General features: G+C 38.0%; 1 protein-coding gene across 5 annotated transcripts in view; it reads left to right on the top strand.

The window, feature by feature from the left end:
* The window catches only part of LOC134529650 (afadin), a 178,899-nt gene that overhangs the window by 38,361 nt on the left and 115,603 nt on the right, over window positions 1–24,935 (top strand). For all 5 annotated transcript variants that reach the window (XM_063363968.1, XM_063363971.1, XM_063363970.1 and 2 more), the window contains exon 7: window positions 1,854–1,983. In XM_063363968.1, coding sequence (XP_063220038.1) covers window positions 1,854–1,983 — 130 coding nt within the window. The remainder of the gene's footprint in view (window positions 1–1,853; window positions 1,984–24,935) is intronic.

The following is a 24,935-nucleotide window of genomic DNA, read 5'->3' as shown; positions in this document are numbered from 1 at the left end:
ATGATTTTATGTTCGTTGCACATGTCAAATATGTATCGTGTTATAAGAAAAGATTGTCAAGTTTCGTCTTGTTGAGTAAAACGTACTCAACTTTTAAGTCGAGTGGAACATCCCTTGACTCTGCTCACTTTATCGACTCCACACTCCTGTACCATAATAACTGTTTAGTGTATATCCTTTTAAAAACCCACTCACGAATGGTGTCTTCAGTGATATATCACTTGCATAATATTCCTTATTTGGTATATTCTTTTGCAACCTCCTGAGAGGCTAAGTCCCAGCAGACTACAAATTTGTGCATGACGACAAGATAAACACTTCACCTAAGCTTGATTAGGCAGCCAGAGAGGTCCTGTGTTCTGAAAGCAAAGTAAACAAGAAGACATTTCAAGTGGTAACAATGATAAACGTAAATATTTATTCATGTATAAATACTTCTTAGCAATTGGAATAAAATAATTTTACCATGGTACAAATAATCAACAGATATCAATATATCATGGCTCCATTTCCAAAATAATTGCAAACCGATGGAGTAAAAGGTATATAAGCAAGAGCAAAAGTCACAACATGAATTTAAATTGGCGAAAATATGATCATAATGAATATACGACCCGCATGTTCAGGGTAATGCAAAGGGGGAAAAAACCCATGAAGACACCATAAGGCAAAGTTAAAGGTGTAGTAACATCTATAGTATCCAGTCAAAGGGGGCAGACAGGCGAGTCTGCCATGTGGCAAATCACACTTCAATAAGAACACAACTAGAACTATTAACATTACGTTAAGCCACACAGAATTCAAACATCCAGAGGCACTGGACAACCCAGACGGGGTAACGAGCTGACGAACTAACAACAAAGCCCAGACGGGGCAGAGAGAGTACAATCACTAAAGGAAATGTCAATACAAAATAAAATATTAAAGTAAACAAGCACTCAAGAGACACTCACCTGATACAGCCTTGCTACATTTGTACACATCACAAACAAGAAACAGTTTAGTTACTTTCAAAACAAAATTATTTTTAGAAAAAACAATGATGCGCTGAACATTATACATTACTTTCGCAAGGGCTGGTACCCAGCATTGTTAGCACAAATAAGGAACGTAGCATGAAAACTTAGGTCACTGTTCCTGCTGCACCATGTTACGTCGAACTAGCAACTCAGTAGGAGCTGAAGCCTCCACAAGCCCTAGAGACCCGTCCCCCTGGTCACTGACACTTTATAGCATAGCCATGACACAACCGAGCAAGCGCACGGCGGGGAGAGAGGAAAGTCGGAGAGCACATCACTAAAGCAAAGGTAGGTCGGCGAACATGCAGAGTTTGAACTGAGTTAGCAACCGGTGCACTCTAAAACACTTTTATTTGATTTTTTTGTTTTATTTCACCACTTTTAGATTAAGCTCTACATTTTTGCAATTGCAGCCAACTGCCTATCTTGGCTCTTGTGAACAGACTCCACTGTCCCTCCCAATCTGACACTCCGTTGTTTTTCCTTTTTCACTTTCAACTACCGGGTGGTTCTCTTTTTCACCCGTCAGAGGCACAACACATCACTGACACGATGCTTCGCCAGGAAGAGCTAGCACGGATTGAAAGTTGTCTTTCATAAGGTGCCGTAGGTATGACGCCCCCGTCATGCAGACAGCGTTCATTTAGGCCATCATAACAGCCGACGATGTGTCTTCCTTTAATTTAATACTGGAAATAATTATTTAAAATGTGTCCATTAATATATTATCGTTAAATTTAAGGTTTTACCTCAATCCTATATACTCAGAAGTATTGCTACTTGTGCTAAAACATTGTTATTCTAGTGGTACATGTTTATGTATTTTTTATGTAGGTAAATACTTCTGCATCAGCTGACAATGGTGAAACCAAGGAGTATCATGGAGGCAGCAATAACAGAGAGTATATTTTGGATGATGATGAATGTCCACTTGCAATTTTAATGAACCATCCTTCGTCGAGAGGTGAGTTCATTATTTTGGCTTGAATTTATTGACAACAAATATAAATGTTATTGTTTTGATTTTTTTTTAAATATCAAGGTTTTTATTATTAAATAAAGGTTAATTTACTAGTAGATTTGCAATATTATTTTAGTACATGTAATTGTTAGCCAGTTAAAAAAAATTGAGTTTTTTTCACATCTTAAAGAAATTGGATGTTTTATGTTTTTTTTAAATATTTTTTCTTCTATATAATTATAATGCATCAATTGCAGTGCTTAGATCAGCAGAGATGAAGTGTTATAACAGTTCCATCATTTGAAAGCAACTATGGGACATCTTTTGAACAGAACTTTAATATTTGCATCACAAAGCAAGGAAAGGTTTGCATGTAATAAACAAGAGCTTAGATCTGTTAAGTGCCTGGCTTACTATTCTGTTTTGGAAGCTGCCACAGGGATATTTTTGTTACTGCCAGGGACATGGGATGTTGATAGAAATTGGAAGGGGATGGGTGATGACATGTAAATTTACGGTGGCATTTATCGGAGTTATACTTTGGGCACATTGGGGGTGAAAGTTTAGTATGCAGTGGAATGTGCATGCCCATGCAACATAAGTTTAAGGATGAAGTCCATTGTGTATCTGTGTTCAAATGCAAGCCATGTAACTTATCACTGGGTTTATAGTTCATGTAACAAACAAATTAAAAAAATATATATATTGTTACGAATTGCTGAGAAATAATATTCGTAAGGATAGCTCTATTTAATTAAATGTCTCTTTATTTACTATACTAGTTTAAAATTTACTATATTATCTTAAAATGTAAACATTCCAATGTCCATGTGCAAAATGATTAAAACTTGATTAATCTACTTAATTTAGATACATACCTCTTGTCCTTCGTGTCTGTACACTACTGTCCCTACTACTCACTCGCATGCACTGTGTTTTTAACTCCGCCTTGTTTTCGTCACCTCTGGTCTTCCTCTTCGCCCACGAAGTCGCAGCTCAGTCGCTCGTCCCCGGAGAACTGGCTTACTGGATGTTATCACCAACCAAAACTCACTGGTATCACTACTGTTTTGCTGCAAGGACTCACCAGTATAGCTGCGAGGACTCAAAGTATTGCCGTCAGCCTCTCGGCTGAACTTTCTACCCTGCCGGACGCTCTCGTCGGCAAGGACCTTATATAACTTGTGCGAAAGTCCGTCAAAATGCCTGGAAACCTCCTGATTGTACTACATCACGAGGGCAGCAGCTGAAACTCTGCTAGTAGCCTATTGGTATCACCAGCAAGCCCATGACACTTGAGCTGCATACCACAGGTCAGGCTTGACACATGACACTGCTTCTAAAGCATGTACTAGGTCTGAGGAGGAGGGGTTGATTGGAAAGGCACAGGCTATGATGCTCACGCCACATATCACTAGTCGCACTGGAGGGGGAAAGGGTGGGTTTCCCAGAGGGCCACGCCAGGCCAGCCGTGCTTGGGTAGATGGGGCTAGCTGTGCTGTAATGATATGCTCATATGTATTTTTAATATTGAACTAATAACTACAACTACTAGTACCATTTGTTTTAATACTGAAACCAACCAACACAGTTTCTGCAATTTTTTTTTTTTAAGGTTTACTTATAATTGTTTGAGAATATACATGGAGTCAGTAATATTTACCACTTGGTTGGTTCTCTTAAATATGATGAAATTTGTGCTATCTGTTGTATTATATTTTGTTGCCAGGAAAGAAAATGTTAATATAGCACTGAGTATTCCCAACTAGCTTACAATATATTTTCATGTTGTGTTATTAAAATTGCTTTTGGTTGCAATTTACATTCCTCCAAATCAAAAATTAGACTAAATTCTCCATTTTTTGTTAACGTTGTTTACTTCTGTAGACAACAGTTGGAGGAGCTTTTTTTGGTAGAGGATAGACATTGTTACCAAAGATTCTCAATGAAGACTTTAATGTAAATTTTGGCGTACAAGATTCTAGGCTGCATGTGGAGTTGGTCTAAGAGCATTTAATTATAACAATAAATAATAATCTTATCTTTAAATGACATGACATGGTACCACTATTGGTGCTGTATTCACATGATATCTCAACAATGTGTATTTGAAAATATTTATATTTTACTTATCACAAACCATTTGTAACACATGTACAACATCAGTCATCTGCGGAAGAAGCTACAGAAATTATGTAATTCTGAATGAATAAATTGACTGCATGCTGTCCTTTGTCGTGGAAGTAAATCTAAAAGGTAATAAGTCATTATTCTCTCTTAATACATGACAATGGAACAGCTGTTAATAATAATTTATAAGTTTTTAAAAGAAAGGTTTTTAAGTAATTAAATCCTTAATTACATGGTTTTAAAATTTTGATAATTAATTTCTGTAAGGAAATACACATTGAAAGGAAAGAGAAAAAATAAAATCCTTTTATAGAGGTAACGATGGTGATTCTTACCAACCTTGCGTACTGCTCCCAAGTATGGAAAAATATCTGGAAGTACCAAAATTTTTTTTTAAATAAAGCTTACTTAGATTGTTTTGTTTTTAAAATCTTGAAAAAAAGTGGTCCTCAAGTTCAGTAAAAAGAAAAGAAAAAGCAGCATCCTAACTATTCTATTTTCAAAGTAACACACATTATTATTTCTCAAGCATTCAGTTTGTGTTTTGACTTGGACACAATTTTTGTCCATTTTCAAGTGGCCAGTAGAAAAAAAATTTTGAGGGAAATTCCTTCAAATATATTTCTTTAGTTTAGTAACAGTCAAACGTACCATTAAAAAAAAATATAGAGAAATATAGCTGGTTAAGTGACACACTTCACTTATGGCAGTGTACGCTGTTTGCTTTTCAAATTCTTTCCGTTGGTTGGTGGGAATAATAGGTTTGTCAGGATTTCGGAGGGGGAGGGGTATATATCCTACCCTCATCCCCATACGCCCCTGCTTATAGATGCCTAAGTTGTAAGTTGGCATGGAAAGGAGCTATTCTAGATTGCAAATCAATTTCTTCTTTAAATTACAGTAGTTTTTCATGGTTGAAAAACATATTGTTAAAAGGCAGCTAGTGATGAGCCGGTACGCCAGCCTGTGGGAGGGGCGCAATTCAGGTATAGCATATCCCTCCCCTATTGCTGCATGGCACGGCGCTTCTCTGTCCCTCTCGGAGGATTCGGCATGTTACCAGAGTCCCGTCCGCGGAAAGTGGCCCAACTAGGACGCCATTGTTCTTGCAGCTTTGAGTGTTAAGTCGGGGTATCTTCGACGACGCGACACTTCGGATCAAATCCATGTTACATCTAAGTATGATTTTAATAGCTTCCATTGAACTAGTAGAAAACAAAATGTATGCACTAATATCTCAACTGTATGGCAAGTGCGTTTATTCGATGAACAATATCAATGATGATTTGGTATAAAAGTCCAATTGTCATGTTTATTTTTCATGTATTCATAACACAAGGAAAACATTATGCAAACACTTTTCTAAGTTATTGTATCTCCTGACCAAATTTAAGTCAGTTTATGTACCTGTGCCCAAAATATTTTATTATAATATTTGTCCAAATAATTTTGATGGCATTTCGTATTTAAAATAAATGTCTAATTGGGATTTTGTTATATGTTCTGAAACGTTTTGATAAACAAAATAATATTTAATAAGTTTTAAATGATATTTAATAAGTAATATTTAATAAGTTTTTAACGCACAAAATGTGTACGTATTCAAGAAGGTATAGGTTAGTGCAAAAAATATTGTATCTTTTAATCGTTTTTGACAAACACAGGAACTTAATTCTGAATTAAATGACACAGTTCGCAAATATTAGGGAACTAACCGTAGGATAAAATACATTTTTTCTTCAAAAAACTTAACTTTATATTTTCCTAAATGACTGTAAATACATTTCAAACTTATATTTATGTATTTGGATGATTATCTAAATTGAATTATTGATAACAAAATCCTTACAATCGTTGTGAATTAAAATATTTCAGATTATTACAAATATATTTCTCAAATTTTTTTTTGATAACACATACGAAAATTTAATTTTAATCATCAGATTTTAACCATGAACAGTTAATATAACATTATGCATTTCATAGAAAGAAAAATGATTAAAATCACATTAATTTAGTTTTAAATACAAAAGCATCCAGTCGTAGAAGCAAAGAGACTTGAATAAATGAATTACACTTTTAATATATTTGATCTAATTGTACGTAGTAATAAATGCTGACTGAGTTAACTACATCTGGATTAACTGCAGTGCGTTTTCGCCAATAAAAAAAAATTCTTAGTACCTTGTATATAATGTAATAGTACTACTACTTCTAACAATACTGTTATTATTATTGCATAACCATAACATAACATTTAGCACCAAATATTTTTTAGCGCAATGTAAAATTTTGCATCACAGGTTTACCAGGCAATATCTACATTTTAAAACTTAAAAACATGCGTGTGCTTATAGAATTGAAAAACGAATATTTATGTTTCGAAATGATTGTTTATGTGAATGATACGCCTTGTGTTTCTATAATATACTCGAATGTTAACGCATAATTACGGTGTATAGTAATACCATAAACGAGAGGTACTGAAACAAATATTGGAATATTCCGCATTATACTTATAGTTACAGCTAATATTGGTAAAGGGGGAGGGGATTGAATTCTTTTATATATTTTTTTTCATGAGCTTAAAAGTTAAAAAGAACTACGTATCTACAGAATAATCAATTATCTTTTAAAATAAAAACTAATGTTTACATAAAAGTAGTGCCTATGTTCGAAACGAAAGATAAATATTTACTCGTACCGTAGTATTGGCTCAAAATTTTCCCTTGGAATAGCTAAAAGACATTTATTTTTAGCGTCTTCATCTTGAGGAAATTTAAAAACGTGCCCTGTTGGCCCGTTGGTATAATTTCCTCTACAATTTGGAACACAGCAATTGTACACCATTCTAAAATATTATGTAATTGCAGCGTGCACTTGAAACCATCAACACTGTACGCAAACTGCCGACCGCCACAGAAATCACAACGCAACGCGTCAAGGCAAGTACAAGATGACTGCCTCGCTCATTCAGGCATGGGCGTCGCAACCGGGGGGGAGACATGTCCCCCTCAATAATAAGTCTCCAATTTCATCCCCTCCAATATATTTAGTTTCTTAGTTATATTAAAAATATGATTTCTGTGATATAACCCATATGTTGTGCATGGTGCATTTTGTCCAATCGTGGTAATGTGATCACTTTTTAATTTGATCTTCGTGTATAATCAAAATCAGGTCCGATACCGAATACAGATATGTTAACTGTGTTTTTACAAATTTGTTCTCTGAAAATATTTTTTTAGAAAAAATAAATTATAAATTGCAACAACTATAATTAGTATATTTAGGAAAGAAAAATGCCTAAAAACCACCTTTTTGCACCTTAAAACCCCGCTTTTTTTTTTCCAGGGGATGGATATTCCTCAACAACTAAATCAATTGCAGTCCCCCCAAAAAATATATCCTTGCGACGCCCATGGTTCAGGTAGCAGGGCTAAGGGTCCGGTCAGGGGTGTAGAGTAGTCGGCCTACTGTGCGTGACGTCACCAGCGCTCAGGCCTTGTTGGCCAGCCCCGCCCTCGGGGGACGCGCGCTGACGTCACGCGAGCTGTGGTGCGGGACGGCTCAAGTGCGCCTGCGCAAACCCACGCGGGAAACCTTGCTATTCACTTACCCCGAGTCAGATGCCCGAATATTCAGCTTTCGTGCATCTTCCAATTTTTATTTTCTGTTGTGAGGCTGGGTTTATAAACTTCGCAAGAAACGCAATAGCGCAAGGACGCAACAAAAGCCATAAAACTACAGTAGTTGATGAAACATGCAAGTCGCAAGACATCAGCAACCCTACAATTGAAACTAAGATGGCAAAAAAAATTTCATTAATAATATTTTTCATGAAAACGTGTGAAATCCTTTATAATTTGATTGACAGTTTCATTTTATTTTTTTACTGTGCAATATTTTCGTAATGAAAACGTCATGTTTTGATATAAATAAAATCCTACCATTCTAGACACACTATATGTGCAGATTTAAAAGTTTTCGGAGCGCTCACTTTAAGTACAGAAGGTGGAAAAGCAACAAGCCGAAACCCAAGTCATTGATTGTTGGTCGATTGAGTCTTGTGTAGTTTATCAACATACATTTTTTTTTGTACTTTTTGCGTGTTAAGTTACTTGCGTAGTTTATAAACCTGGCTTAAGATTAAAATGTTGGATTAAGTCTGTTACATACAATTTCTATTTAAAAAAAATGTGTTATTTCTTCCCGGGAGGGTAGGTTTTCTCATGTCTAGGTGATTGGGTAAGGACAGCGACATTTATAATACTCTAAAATCGTGAAAATGTATGTATTCCCGCAAAATATATTTTTTTTCCTAACCTAACTGAAACTAACTTTAGTTTGTAAGAGGGTCCGGGTTAGGGAGGAACCTAGGTGCGTCTCAGACCGAAGTCTATACGCCTGGCCATGCTGGGGAATAGTAATGCATCGTGTGCTTTGCTCGAGGATTGGCCAGCCATGGCAGCTATTGAAGCCATGACTAACTCCCCTATCTTAAATTTAGTTTAAAACTATGTTAATTTGGGAACAGGTAAAACCTGTATAGATACAAGGAAAACCTTGGGCACAGACGTGTGGGGTGCAATTTGCACGTATTAAGTGTAGGAGAATACAGGAGACAGGATGGTCTGGATGAAGAGTTGGACGAGTCAGAAAAGAGTACAGGGGAGGGGGACGCTGTGTCCGTTTTCGTTCTTTATTCCACTTCTGGATTTTGATAACCAGGGACGCAAAGCGCCGCTGGCGGTGGGTGGCTACACACACCACCACCGGCCTCCATCTGCACCTAAACTAAGGCAAGAAGATAAGCAAGCTTACAAACCAGGCACTGGATTAGCACACGTTACACTGTGTGTATGCCCTGCAGAGATCATCGAGGCTTGAATTGCCAAAGAAGTTTCACTTCTATCACGTATCACGTGTACTGAGTTACGCACGCTCTTTTTTGTTTGCTTTTGGGAGCACACACTGCTGGACGGTATTGTATGCTAGGTACCTACGCTACTTATACTAGTTAGTATTCCACACCACCTATACTAGTATTCCACACCACCTATACTAGTATTCCACACCACCTATACTAGTATTCCACACCACTTATACTAGTATTCCACACCACCTTTACTAGTATTCCACACCACCTATACTAGTATTCCACACCACCTATACTAGTATTCCACACCACTTATACTAGTATTCCACACCACCTTTACTAGTATTCCACACCACCTATACTAGTATTCCACACCACCTATACTAGTATTCCACACCACCTATACTAGTATTCCACACCACCTATACTAGTATTCCACACCACTTATACTAGTATTCCACACCACCTATACTAGTATTCCACACCACCTATACTAGTATTCCACACCACTTATACTAGTATTCCACACCACTTATACTAGTATTCCACACCACTTATACTAGTATTCCACACCACTTATACTAGTATTCCACACCACTTATACTAGTATTCCACACCACTTATACTAGTATTCCACACCATCTATACTAGTATTCCACACCACCTTTACTAGTATTCCACACCACCTATACTAGTATTCCACACCACTTATACTAGTATTCCACACCACCTATACTAGTATTCCACACCACCTTTACTAGTATTCCACGCCGCAGTGCTGCCCTGCAGAAGCCACTTCCTCGGGTTTGAATCTGAACTGCCTATATTTTGACATGGAAACATCTATTCGCTCGTTACAGTGATGGTCGAACTTTCTTGTGTGACAAAATACCTTCAGATAACTACGAGACTTAATAGTGAATGCGTTCAACAATGGTTGAGCCCTCAACGGATGGATCACGTCTGCACGTGTGTGTCGCGCGGTATTTGTTTCGTCTGTGACGTCATCGTACCAGCGTAGGAGTATGCGCGTGATTGTTACGAATTAGCTTTGTGTAAAGTTATGAATTGGGTGTAGCGTGGGAACGCGTTTAGCCAGGACATTGATTCGGCTGTTGTTGTGAAGGGCTTGCGGAGCTCTACTAGGACCCAAAGTAAGACAAAAAAATTGGTTGTCTGTAAAGTCGGTTTACGGACGATAGTTTAACAAGACGTCATAACAAAACATTGATGAAATGATTGCATACATTTATGAATAAAATTGAATCATTTTTATTTTAATAATAAAAGAATAAATACTTGAAATTATACTAGTAATCAGATTTTTAAAATGCAAGAATAATTAACCTTTATTGCCGAAATTGTTGTTGTAATAAGCAATGAAAACCACATTAACTTTTCACTTCACTTTATAAACAGTCGACGAAACAGTTCACGTGTAGATGACATGTAATTAATTTTAAAAACTGGCGTTTAGCTATAAAGTTTAAATATAATTATGAACAAGTTTTCATATAAATAACTGTAATCAAATATCTATCATCAATTATATGAATCACCATAATTTTTTAGTCAATTGTAACATGACCTATTATTACTGCACTCGCCGACAGATGCTACTTTTTTTAATAATAAAAGAATAAATACTTGAAATTATACTAGTAATCAGATTCATTTTCTTACGTACATTTGACGTAGAAATTATTTCATATTACACAATTATAAACAAAGTTTTAAGTTTTCACTTCTGTCGGTGCGGCGCAAGCGTACAATGAGCGTAACGGGACACAGCGTAACGGAACAATGTGCGTAACGGGACACTTTTTCGTGCGTGCAGCCGGCGTTCATCGATTTATGAGACGTTGTCACGTCAAAAATATTCGCTGAAATATAAGTGCAAATTGGTATTAAATTGAAAATACATGTCGATGTCGTCTCATATGACTCGTAAATATGCTTGGAATTGTAGGAAAAAACACTTCAAAGGAAAGCTCGCGTCGAAAGGAATACAAAAAGTCGAATAGTTCAGTGACAAGCGAGTGTGAGAGTTACGGAAGCGTCGAAAAGGAAATGAAAAAAAAAAAAAAAAAACTGCGCAAAGCGATTACGTAGCTGGTACATCAGACATACAGCGGCCGGCGACAGTCCAGACTTCTACGGATCATGCGCAGGCGTCGTTGGAAGGCAATTCAGAAAACGGTGATAATATTATCATCCCGACGTTTTCACGTAAAAAATCTGCTGCGTGGACACAATCTGCGCCTTTCTCTATTTTTTTGAAGTGAAAACTTCTTTAGCCGCGTTGAGCGATATTTGGCAGGGGCAAAACTTATGGGTTCGCGTCACCGACATGCTAGTGACGTGTTGCGCCAGACTGGCGAATCGCAGCGGCCTGTGTACATGTATACGCATATATACGCTAATACATATATATATGTATATACTCGACTGTATCATGTGCGTGTTGGACTCTTTTTTAGATGGGTAAAATCTTGTGAGTTCGCATCACCGACATGCTGTAGTAGCAGTAAGTGAAGTTAATTTGACCACGTGACCTAGGTCTGACATCACTGGTAAGTCATAGCTAGGTAATGAATTTTTACGTAATTTTTACATGCCACTTACATCTGTTGTGACTAAAAAAATGATGTAAGGATAAATTATATGCTGACATCGTACTGATATAATACCAAAATAATTTTATTGCGTACATTTGACGTAGACATGTTGTCATATTACACATTTAAAAACGAAGTTTTAAGTTTTCACTTCTGTTGACAGTCCCCATGACTGGCTTTTTTTTTTTTACAGGAGCCCTGTATTATCATGACATATGCCTAGGGGCAGGCATTTTTCGCGAATAAATCTTAACGCCTATTAGACTGCAACAAGGTATACCCGCACCAGCGGTTTCTCCTTTGTGATTGGCGGCCGTCTGCGAGAGAAGTCGTTGCCTTATTTGACCGAGCCACTCAGGACGCGTTTGCTTCCCCACTAAATTACTGTGATTGGTGTTGTGACAATCGACGTGTGCCTGAAAGAAATTCACCCAATCACGAACATAGACGATGCTACAGTGTTTTAACTTTCAGCTAGTCTCGGAGTCTTTCAGCGAAATATGCATGGCCCTCATATGCCTATACTCTTATGTGTAAATTACACTGTTATTTACAGGACAGAACTGTCAGCAATTGTATATTCTATTTCGACCGCGAAGTTGCACGAGCGATGTGTTCGGGTATGTTCGGATATGTTCGGGACTGATCGGGGGTCGATGAATCGTCGGCCTCCCGCACGAACACGGGCGGCCAGTCGACGCGCGGCGCAGCTGACGACACAACTGCCCCTTCGAATGATTTAAGCCATCCTCGTTTCCGGCGCCATGATTGGCCTGTGGTCCTTCAAAAACCCGTACCATCGCAACATGAAGTGCGAAGTGCTCCTGGGTTAGTTTTTGAGGCTCATTGCATTGCTACGTTTGTGTGCACCGTGCACTTTTCTTTGTACTCTTCTGCACGGCATCTCGCACAACCTCTACCAAACAAACAACTTGCAACTTGACTTTTTTTTTTTCATCTTTTTGTGTACTGTGTGGTAAACGAGCACTAATTTAAGAAGTTACATTTGATAAGTAATAGCTGTTTCACAATTGATCTTTATGAAGACAAACATTGTGTTGTCCCTCTCGCTGGAAAAGGAGGGGGGGGGGGGATGCAGAGTAAAATAGAAATTTACGTTAAAAAAAAATGTTTTGTAAAATAGTTAATTTTTTGTAAAAGTACAAGAAAATTCTGTAAATTATACAGCACATTATTTGGGGGGAAACAGAGAAACTGCTGCATTTAGACAAATGAATGTAACTGTTATCACTCAGAAACTGGAACAAAAGAACGTCAAACATGTTATCCGAAACCAACAGCTTAGCCCAGCTGGTTCGTGAGACCTGCAGGCAGTGTTTACTGTAATGTCACAAGTGGTTGCACTTCCTCCTGGTAGTGACCTTCTAGACGTTACTCGAATTAGCTGCCTTTATCTTGCATGCATTTATTTCTCAGTTTGCCATGAGATATAGTCCTTTTCCTAACTTATTAGGTTGAGTAAAGCAACAAAGTTCGTTGTACTGTTTTTCTGTCAAAATTAACATCTACGTTAGTCCAGTGAGTCAGTACCTTTCCGTCTCGGACAACTGCAAACTGAAAAGAAAAAAAAAACTTCATTACCTTGCCATTTATTATTCTTATTTCATAAAAAATGTCAATTTTTTATACTGGCCACGAATTCTAAAATAACCCCGATAATAGGGCGTCATGGTGTGGAATGAACTTCGCTAGGCTCGATGTGAACTTACCCGTGTAGTATAACAGGTAAGTGTGTGTATTCGTATATATGTATATATATATATATATATATATTTTTTTCCTTGACGTCTCGTCGAGCGTGGTCGTCGGACGGAGACTCGCGGCGACACAGACCAAGGGTCTTGTGAAGGACAAATCGGCCACGGCCTGTTGAGAGGCTTGTCTGGAGTGACCTCATGACCTCAGGGGGAATCAGCCATCTCGCTGCGCTGTTCGCAGCTCGAGCACGTATTTGCACGTGTAAGCTGTCTCTGTTCCGGATTTCAATTGCAATCAAAGTAAATTAAATGAAAAGAGGGTTGTCTGTAATGTCGGTTTACGGACGATAGTTTAACGTGACAACGTCATAACAAAACATTGATGAAATGATTGCATACTTTTATGAATTAAATTTGAATCATTTTTATTGAAATATCACTATTTTGTATGGATACAAAGAAGGAGTGAAATGAAATCTACAATTGAATTGATAAATTTACTTTTATTTGCACTCAATAATTCAAATGTTTATTACTTTAACGAAGATTATTTTAACTATTACTTTTATACATGTTTGCTATTTAACTTCTTCCAATCTGTGTTATTCTGTTAAGGATAGGACGATGATAGGAAAAGTAGGAAACGAATGGGAGTGTTTCAAGTTTAATGTGCCTCGAAAAAGTCAAATCGATGGTTGTTCCAATCGAGTGGAAGAGAGATAGATGCGGCGCAAGCGTACAATGAGCGTAACGGGACAGCGTAATAGGACAGTGTGCGTAACGGGACACTTTTTCGTGCGTGTAGCCGGCGTTCATCGATTTATTAGACGTCACGTCAAAAAAACTGAGCAGTAGACAAACTCGAGCAGTGATACAAGAATTCCGTAGCATCACTGCTGTGTCATTTCTACCTCCCCCCTACCGTCTCCCTACCGGTCGTTACAACTAGCATGTAGCATGCTCCGCTACGTACCTTGTCATCTTCCCCTTCGACCGCTAGCGCATGCGTTGGAGTGGCGTCGCCGCTGACGCACTCTCCTGCTCTACCGGTTCCCCCACCACAGACATAACTATTCCCCTCGTGCGATAGTAATTTTCGTAACGCTCGAGAATGGTAGCCCCCTCAGCAAAGAAGTTTCACGTCAAAAACTACTTGTAAAAACATCCAGCCAGTTTCGGGCCGAATCTTAAAGATGCGGTACGTAGATACTTGCTTTGTCACACACGTTTATAGTCTGTGTCATGCCAGCGCACATCTGACAACATGGCATGGGGGAGCGCTGCTAACTTTAAAAGCTTTTGCGACTGCTCTCCATGTCGATCCAAGGGATGGCCCAGTCATGCATGACGAGAAATAAACCGTCTAACAGACCGTTTCAAGGAAATGTCTCAAATTTGAAAATAGAACCAATGGCCTACGTGTCCTTCTGCCTCTGTTGATTTGCCAGCGGTACTTGTGAACGACCTCGCGCGGTTGTCGTTCGCAAACGAACAACGCGGGGTGCTGTGCAGGCTATAATTTGAGACAGTTGGCACTGTGCGCGACACAGGCGCTACCCAGCGCTTGGCCCCGGGAAGGGTTGCACTCGGAGCGCGGCGGCAGCAAGGGGCCAAGTGTGGCCAGACGTGGCCAGACGTGGCCAGACGTGGCCAGACGTGGCCGCACGTGGCCGCGCTGAGCGATCAATGTCGGCCTCGGGGTCGCACGCGCCGCCTCCAGCCTAGCGCCATAAATAAATTAGTGCTTTTTTGACGTGACAACGTCTAATAAATCGATGAACGCCGGCTGCACGCACGAAAAAGTGTCCCGTTACGCTCATTGTTCCGTTACGCTTTCGGCGAGTGCAGTAATAATAGGTTATGTTACAATTAACTAAAAAATTATGATGATTCATATAATTAATAAGATATTTGATTACAGTTTATTTATATGAAAACTTGTTCATAATTATATTTAAACTTTATAGCTAAACGCCAGTTTTTAAAATTAATTACAAGTCATCTACACGTGAACTGTTTCGTCGACTGTTTATAAAGTGAAGTGAAAAGTTAATGTGGTTTTCATTGATTATTACAACAACAATTTCGGCAATAAAGGTTAATTATTCTTGCATTTTAAAAATCTGATTACTAGTATAATTTCAAGTATTTATTCTTTTATTATTATAATAAAAATGATTCAATTTTATTCATAAAAGTATGCAATCATTTCATCAATGTTTTGTTATGACGTTGTTACGTTAAACTATCGTCCGTAAACCCGAATGTACAGACAACCAATTTTTTTTTTAATACGGCAGGACTACCTATTGTCGTACGTTCTTCCGACTCGGCAAAACTTCTTGGACACAATTAACGGCTGTTTATTATAAAAGTACCTCGGAAATACAGCTTAATGAAAATTAATTCATAGGCTTCTGATCATGTTATTATTTTGCTTTAATTTCTTTTGAGATTGTTTTGTATAGTTTAAATTTCAAGGTTTTTTTTAATGAGCTCACAGTTTTAATGCTCTTAAAGTTTCTGATTTTTTTTCGAAATAAAATAGAATTTTTCCATTGCCAAATATACTGTTGGCAAAGGAAACTATTTAACATACTTTAATAATAAAAAAAAGACACAAAGCTAGAAAGCAACGAAAGTTCTATCAGTCCCAGAAACTTTTAACAACAAAAAATGGGCAGGATTGAAAACGAAGAAAGAAAACGGAAATAGGGCTCTACAACCATGATAAGTTCACATTAGGAACACTCATGCATGCAAAATAATTATTAAGTAAAAAAAGGACTGTCTTACGTTCTTTGTAATTGATTAATTTTTGCTTTGTAAAAAAGTCATTTGAAATTGGCGTAATTTTTGTAAATCGCCAATCTGCGTGTATAACAGTTTCTGACTTGTAACTGTGGGACGTAAATCATCGAATACTTTATTTGGGCGACCTCAAAGCTAGAAACAGTGGTGCTGGCTGAACAAAACTGACTTCTGGAACCGCCTTAAACCAAGCCATGTGGTGCTGCCACCATATTAGTTTAATTTTTACCCGCTAGAGTGCAGTAGTATGTATTTCCGTGCATCCGCCATCTTGTCGGTCATATTGATCGCCATCTTGAAAATCTGTAATTATTTAGTTAAAAATTTAGAAAAAATTTCAAAATTCATCAAAAATATCTTAATAAAATAATGATTAATTCAATCGATGTAGTCCTTGGTTCTATTCTTGGTCAGTAATAAGAGAAATTAAAACGTGAAGTAATTGTTGAATTTCTTTTTCCCTTACGTTTCGCCGAGCTTACTACGATCAAGGACTCTATACAAGACAGCTGCCCGACAAAATGTGTAACTCGCTATCACTATGTCTACCACGGAGGCCTTTTTTTTTTTTTTTAAAGATACTTGGAATACCTTTTAAACAGGCCATGAACAATGTCAGATGTGTAGGCCAAGCGACCCCGAAACATGAGACGTTCTTCTTCGATACTCGGCGTACCTTTCAACCAGAACATGTCCAGTGTCAGGCGTATAGACCAAGTGTGTCCGAACCACGAGACCTTCGTCGAAACTTTTATATATTTCAGCCAGTTATGTCCTATTTCAATTATATAGAACACATATTCCAATAAAACATACATTGAGTAAATTTAAGCATCCACAATTTTGCACTTAAATTTCCTCCACAGCTCTGAGTACGCACAAAAAGGGCACATACTGTAGCTGCCGAAATATGTAGGTATATTTTTCTATCTGACTCCAGGCGTAATAATTGTTTAGTCTGCCGTCGATAACAGTAAATAGCGCTGAACATACAGTAATAAGCCGTTTATGTATATCTTACGTCGTTGACGTATTTTATAGGCTTAGAGGTGTTTAGAAACAGAGTTCACATTTTTTTTTCTCTCAACAAGTAGGCATTGCAAATAAAAGAAACAAAATAAAGCTGGCTAGGCTGTTATGGAAACACAGACGCAAGATTTTTTTACGTGATTTCGTCTTTGCTTGTGAATACTGTCAGCTACGTCGCTGACAGCGCTTTGCCCGCCGTCAGTGGTTGCATGCCGTCATGTAGGCCCATTAACTTAGTTGCTTTTGCGTGTGGCCGCGCCCATCACGCACCATTTACGGCGGCCAGTTTCTTCAGTTGCTTGTACGGTTCAGTGAATGGTATATTTTTGAATTCCTTTTGATTAGCTGCATCATTTTGTGTACATCGTTCCGATTTCTTCACGTGCTTTCTACACAGCGATGCATCGTTGAACTAACCTCCAAATGTGCTTTTGTCCAAAGAAATATCACCTGACTGGCCACATGTGTATAGGTTAAGGTGGGTCTACACTATATAACAAAAACATGTTATATTTGTAATATGTTATATAACAAGTTACACAACTTGTTTCATAGCATGTTACATAACAAGTTAAATAATAAGTTATATAACAAGTAATACAACTTGTTTCATAACATGTTACATTTTTTAAACATGCATACCAGTGTGGACAAACGGCCAACATGTTATAAAACAAGTTATTTAATTTCCTTTGATCTTTACCGACACTGCATGGGAAACATATAACTTGTTTTATAACACTTATTTTGTTATAAAACATGGTGTTATATAACATTTTTCTTCATGTTTTCATAACAAGTTATATAACTTTGTTGTATAACTTGTAATATAATTTTCATTCTTTTCATTTTGTAACATGTTGTATAACATTGTAATATAACATTTTATAACTTGTTTTGTTATACAGTGTAGACCCACCTTTATACATACAATTTTGTCGGTATCGTCTGGACATTAACTACCACGATACCCTTGTATCGTCAGCTCGCAACAACGTTGCGTTTTGAATTCCACAGAGTCACGGGGCTTGCGCTCAGACTGTGGCGCTGCGCGCAAGCGTCCAGGGAGGTTGGGGCGATGCCGTACAATTTTGTATTCAGGAATTCAAAACAAAGAATTTTTGCAGAGTTGTTCGAACACGAATATCAGCATTTATGTGGTCAGCTATAGTTACCGTCTTTATAACATATGATTATTTTGTTGTTAATATTTCGCGTGTGTATGTGGGGAAAAAAAGGGTGTGGGGGGATGAGGGTTGTGTACCTGATACGGGCATATCGAAGGGAGAGAGAATGCGTGTATGAGCATTAACTTTGGACTACTATCCAATGTAATGCCGATGTCTTGTGTGCACTTGCATTTTGTGTTACCAGCTCATGTAGAGACAACTGCAGAGTACCTACTAGTTGAACTCGCCAACTTGCTCGCTTAGTACAGGTTCGGCAGGCAAGTGGTATTTTTATGCGTTATTTTCTAATTGCAGTATATTTGGTAATATTTAATGAAGTGAAACACTAACTACATTGTTCATTATTTAAAAAAAAAGCCGTGCTTAATTTCTCGGAATGAAGTAGCCGATATACGCAATATTTTAACCGTCATGTTTTCCAATATATTGTCCAAGTTGATTTATATTCTCTATTTTTTAATCTCTGACGAAACTTAGGGCGCGGTTACACGGGACCCTGAACTACTTAAGGTGAACATGTTTAAGTAAACACGTTTACAAACGCGAAAGTGTACGGTTACACGGTAGTTGCTGAAAAGTGTGTTCAGCTCTAAAACCGATTGTCTACTGTCAACGAATGACTGTTGTTGATCTCTATTTTGTATCCAGAAAACGCGGGATTTTCTCACTGGTTTATACAGTATTATCAGCAGAAATGGAATGTGTTTTCATATTGCTCAATATTTTATTTTACAAATCGGGAATTCAAAACAACATGCACAGTAAAATTTCTTAAACTTATTTTTTATTATTTTTTGAGCGAGAGTACCTATCTCAGTTTTAAGAAAATTAAGGTCAGGATCAATTAAAAAAATTATATATATATAATTACCTGTTGATTTTTTTTGTTGCATTCGGTAAAATATTACTCGAACTTGTGCCAGGAACACTTTTCATCTTGAATTTCTGCAAAGGACTGTTTATATTCTAAACAGCCAATCAGAGGCTAATGTAGAAGATATGTCGATCTGTACTACTTTGCCAACCTGTTTAAGTTAAATGGGAAATGGCCTCGAACGAAACATGTTCAGACTGTGTGTAACCGCACTCAACAGCTGAACATGTTCACCTGAAGTAGTTCAGACTCCCGTGTAACCGCGCCCTTAAAGTGCTACAGTAGTTAGTCCCGCAATTACTGTAATTATCAGACTATCGACAGCTAAACTCTCGGCGACTCTACTAGCCAGGTGGCTGTGAACGAGGGAGGGGGTTGGGAGGGCGCCAGCCTCGCTGAGGTGCGCCCATCAGGCGAGGGCCTTGGGTCTCGAGTTACAAGCATGATGCATCCTTGTATCCGAACATATTACAAGTCTCATTCTGGTCGTGCACAGAGTAGCTTCAACACTGTGGGACCTCCAGGATCACAGCAGGCTCTGCGTCATTTGCTTTCTGACTCGGTGCTACCAAAAGAATTTCGAGTCATACCGAATTCCTGAGGTTTTTACTGAAAAGTTAGAAAATATTGTGTGGTAAATATTTGCGGAGAATTTTTTAGTAGTGTTTTACGTCGCACAGTGTTGCACAGAGGCTGAAGGCGACGGTAACCAAGATTATAGTGGGTCCCGAACCACTTGAGTAGGTATCAAAGAGTATATAAAGGATAAGAGTTTTAACTCAATGTTATTACGAGCGAACCTTATCGAGCTCATTTGTTTGCCGAACATACCCGAAGTACGGACCCCAATTGTGCCAACTGCTAAACACACTAAATAAATAAAATTTGATTTGTCATCGCTGCCACCATCATGATAAAATTATTTATTAAATTATATTAAAATACAATGATTAAACAAGTTGTACACGTTTTAATTAATAGTACACCATTTTATTACTTTCTGTAGTACATTTTTATTAAAATAATGGTCATTTTTTTATATTACAACGTTTGCAGCATGTTAGACCGAATCCTCGGAATTATTCGGTAAGGAATTCGTTGACCTATTCGAGTTGGAGGGGCCTGGTAGGTATTAAGTTGTGAATAAACCCACGACCGTAGGGCCCGTCTAGCGGAGGAATGTGCAACGAGGCATTGGCGGGAGTAGCCGCGGAAGAGATGCCACGACGTGGACACTGGGTGACCCAAGATGGCGGGCGAGGCCGGGCGGGGCTGTGACGTGGACGCGTGACCTGGCGCGCGAGGGGTGCGTGTCGCCATATTGATCCTCCCGCACGCGCGGGCCGTGCCCGGCGGGCATGAGCGTCCTTGGCATAGTTTCCCGTCACACGTGTGCGTTGCGGCAGAAGGTTCTTTCTTGTGAGATGGCGCAGTGGTAAGGCATGCTGGTCCAGTATCCTGATTTTAACATTTCCTTGGATGGCCACTGCCCGATTGCTCTCCCAGTTTCATTGAACTATTTTATTTTATCGTATGGCCGGGGGTGATTTGAGATCTAGTTCGGCCGCCATTTTTGTAGACACACTGTCATCCTGCTCTTGCAGTCCGTTGCCCAGAGTGCACCATCTTTGAGGTTGTCTACACGTCTCACTGGTGTTGTTATGAGGACGGAGCATTGGCGGAGTGGATTGGTGGGGAAACCCCAAATGCTCACGGCAACGTCCGCCACATTTCCTACTGGCGAAAAATCCGGGTTTGACCTCGTCGGATCACGTTTTGACCACTCAACCACCTTGGCCCCTCGTGAATAGTGATGTTGAGTTTATTACAACTAAACCTGGTCTGAGATGTAATTATTTTTTTATTTAGAATATACAGTCACATTTTTTAGTTGATAAAATACCTATACCCATACATCAGCGTCGTTGATATTTACATTGGCACAAATATAATGGATAATGGAAAACGATAGTCACTTCATGGTCTCCATTCCTCTCCTTTCTTGACCAACTTGTGCAGGGTGAAGACAAAGAATTTTCTGAAGACTGTGCTGTGCCAAGATATGGCTTCAAACTCTTTCCCAGCAATTTTAAGTTGTTCTGGGGCCAGATAGCATTTTTAACTGTGCATGGGTTCTCCAGGTGTGTGGTCTGGCTGTGATGAACAGTGGTATGTTAACGGGCTGTGGAGTTCCAGATGGACGGGTGAGCATGATGAGCTGGTTAGAGTAGCAAGATGATGTAGCATTCTCATACTACTGATGTAACATGAGAGCTAGCAACAAGATACGCACTGCCCACCAGACTGCCAGTAATCCATAATTTTGGAAGAAGTCAGCACCATGATTGTGTTGGTCTGATCAGCCCTTAATGAAACACAAGACCAATGCTTGCCTGGACCTTAATTTAATTGTTGAATCCAGAAATCCAAAAGTTGCAATTTATGATGAGTCATTTGGATTAAATGACATAATTGGACTCGGGCCTTCCAGGTAACCTGACATATGAAAAAAATTGGTTGTCTGTAAAGTCGGTTTACGGACGATAGTTTAACGTGACGTCATAACAAAACATTGATGAAATGATTGCATACTTTTATGAATAAAATTGAATCATTTTTATTGAATTATCACTATTTTGTATGGATACAAAGAAGGAGTGCAATTAAATCTACAATTTAATTGATAAATTTACTTTTCTTTGCACTCATTAATTCAAATATGTTTATTACTTTAACGAAGAGATTATTTTAACTATAACTTTTATACATGTTTGCTATTTAACTTCAAGATCGTCGAGAATGTTTTACGCTTTTTCGCAATTACACATTTAACGACGAAGTTGTTCGTCGTGAAATTAAACGTAGAATTTAATAAAAATGCCCTTGCAGTTAATAAAATAAGTATTAGTAAGTTTAAGAAAGAATTTCGGCTTTAATCTCCAACCCAGACGCTCGTGGTGCGCTGGGGCCGAGATTAAAATTCGTCTAGAATATTTTACGTTTTTATGTCTTCGAGTGCTCAAAATGATATGCAATTGTGGCCCCGGGCACGAAGTTTTATTTATAATTCATTAATAATAACGCCCCTCGCGATAAACAAAGGAAAATATGTATTAACGAGTGCCTGGAAAATATGTATTAACGAGTGCCTGGTTGTCGTGGAAGCTAATAGATAGCGCGATTCGTTCGGTTTACGTCCGTCACCGTAGATAACAGCACCGTAGGGGAATAATATTATTTCGTTTTTATAATACGATTTTATAAGAAATACGCATCCCAAATACACCAAACTTATTTATAATGTGTTACAATATTTTTTAAAACATTGTGCAAAAGATCCCGGGTGTAATTTGAATAATTATGTGTAAGTGTAAAACATTGTTCGTACAAAAAACGTATTTGTAAATTCAACATTACTTTTAAATAACCGTACCGATTGTGCTGAAAATCGGTGGACGATCGTTAAATTACATAATATTAATAATTCAAAACGTCGAAAACATGATTGAAAAGTCAAATCGATGGTTGTTACAATCGAGTGTAAGAGAGATAGATGCGGCGCAAGCGTACAATGAGCGTAACGGGACATATCGTAGTGGGACAATGTGCGTTACGGGACACTTTTTCGTGCGTGCAGCCAGCGTTCATCGATTTATTAGACGTTATCACGTCAAAAAAGCCACAAATATCAGCACCTGTGTCAACTCTAATCTGTTGCTTGGTTTCTTAGTCTGTAATGTAAAAGATGGCTACTAGAAGTTGGGATTGTATTGTTGGCCACAATACATGAGTCCACTGGTAGTGGAGTGAATACAGGGTGCGGTACACTTTTCCAACTCATGTCCAAAGTGCTAGTGGTACCAGCAGAGCAGGCCTGGGTGAGCTCTTGGTGTTGTAGTGTTGGCATAACGATGCAAATTGAGGAGCTGTCACATCGAATGTGATGTTGACTGTGGTAAACTGCAGCTGCTACAATCTCCTGCCTCAGTGCCATAACAATTATTTCTATTTTAGCTTTCATGAGCAACAAAATGACCCCAAGAGAGGTGGCATGTGTCTTTGAGTTGGCATCTGCAAGGTCAATCAGCGACTCCAGGGATGTTCAGGTTTGTGAGCCAAAATCGCTTGTGCAGGCTTTGGGAGGTGGCCCAGCCACAATTACTCAAGGAGGAAGTCAGTGACTACTATTTTTGAAAGCTTCAGAGGTATCTTAAGAGTAGTATAAAACGGAGAAGTCTGGTACAGGGATGGGGAGCAAGGAGCAGGTCAGTGACCGGCCGCCATCTTGGATTTATTTCATGGTCGCCATTTTGGATGACTTTGAATTGTTACTGCTTGATGGAAATTTAATACTCAAGGTGTAATTTGACTTCTTGAGTCCATTTTTAACTAAAAGCTCAAAACATAATTTTTATTAGAACATTATTTTAAAATATAAAAAAAATTATAGAACTTATATAGTAAAAAAGAATGCCATACCATCTGTAGTCCCTGGTTCAAACCATAAAAGGTCAAATTAATAAATATTTTTAAAATATTTGAAAAATTAAAAGGAATATATAACAAATTTATAAACATATTTTAATAAAAAAGCTCTTACATCATGTACTTTAGGTACCGAGTTAAATTATTGATTGAATGTACTTGTTATAAAACAACAGCTTTCAACAAACAATTCCACTAAACAGACTGACTACTACCAAGAATTATATATTATGACAGCCATCTTGTATCCACCATCTTGGATTTTCTTGTCATTTGCTAGGATGTGTTACCTTAATGTTGGTTTATTTGTTAGTCAATAGAGTACAATATTGTCAATCACAGGATCATCGACTATCGTAGCATCTGCCATATTGACGGCCATCTTGGCCGCCCTCTTCAAATCATTTAAAATTTATCAAAAAATTTGAAAAATATTCCAAAATTAATAAACAATTTACCTATCCATATATTTACTGATTAGATTGATTGCAGTCCTTAGTGTGATGCTTGGTTGATGAAAAAAAAGTAATTTTAGCTTAAAAATACTTATTTAACTAAATATGAACTTACCCAGTCATTATTTGACTACTTGCGATAGCTTGAAATAAAAAACTCAATACTTTGAAAAAATTATATTACATAAATTTTACTACTCCACTACATGTACATACAAGCAAATTATTGAAGTCTTTAGTGTTTCCGAATTGCTGCATCTACTACCCAGGAATTAAAGCAAGATGGGAAGCCTCACCATTTGAAGTATCATGTATCGTGTACCCTTTTTCTTAAACCAATCCTGCAATCAATCTAGTCAGTGTATTGATAAGTAAATTTCTTATTAATTTTTGGAATTTTTTCAAAATTTGCATAATTTTTAAATAATTTCAAAATGGTAGCCAATATAGACGACAAGATGGCGGATGCTACAATAGTAACAATCTGGTGATTGACTGTACTGCACTCTTATCGTCTAACAAATAAACCAGTATGATTGATGGCAGTGCAGCCTAGCAAATGAAAAAGAAAATCTAAAATGGTGGATCCAAGTTAGCTACCATAATATAATCTGGTTTACATAATATATATTTCTTATTAGTAGTCATGGAGCATTTGCACGGGTAGAGTAAACAGGATTGTAACTAGGGCAAGTAACAGGATCAATTACATGAGTAGAGTAAACAGGATAACATTACTTGATGTTACTATTCTGTTTACGCTACC

This window comes from Bacillus rossius, chromosome 2 (assembly GCF_032445375.1).
Source record: "Bacillus rossius redtenbacheri isolate Brsri chromosome 2, Brsri_v3, whole genome shotgun sequence".
NCBI lineage: Eukaryota > Metazoa > Arthropoda > Insecta > Phasmatodea > Bacillidae > Bacillus > Bacillus rossius.
This window is presented reverse-complemented; position numbering and strand designations above follow the sequence as displayed.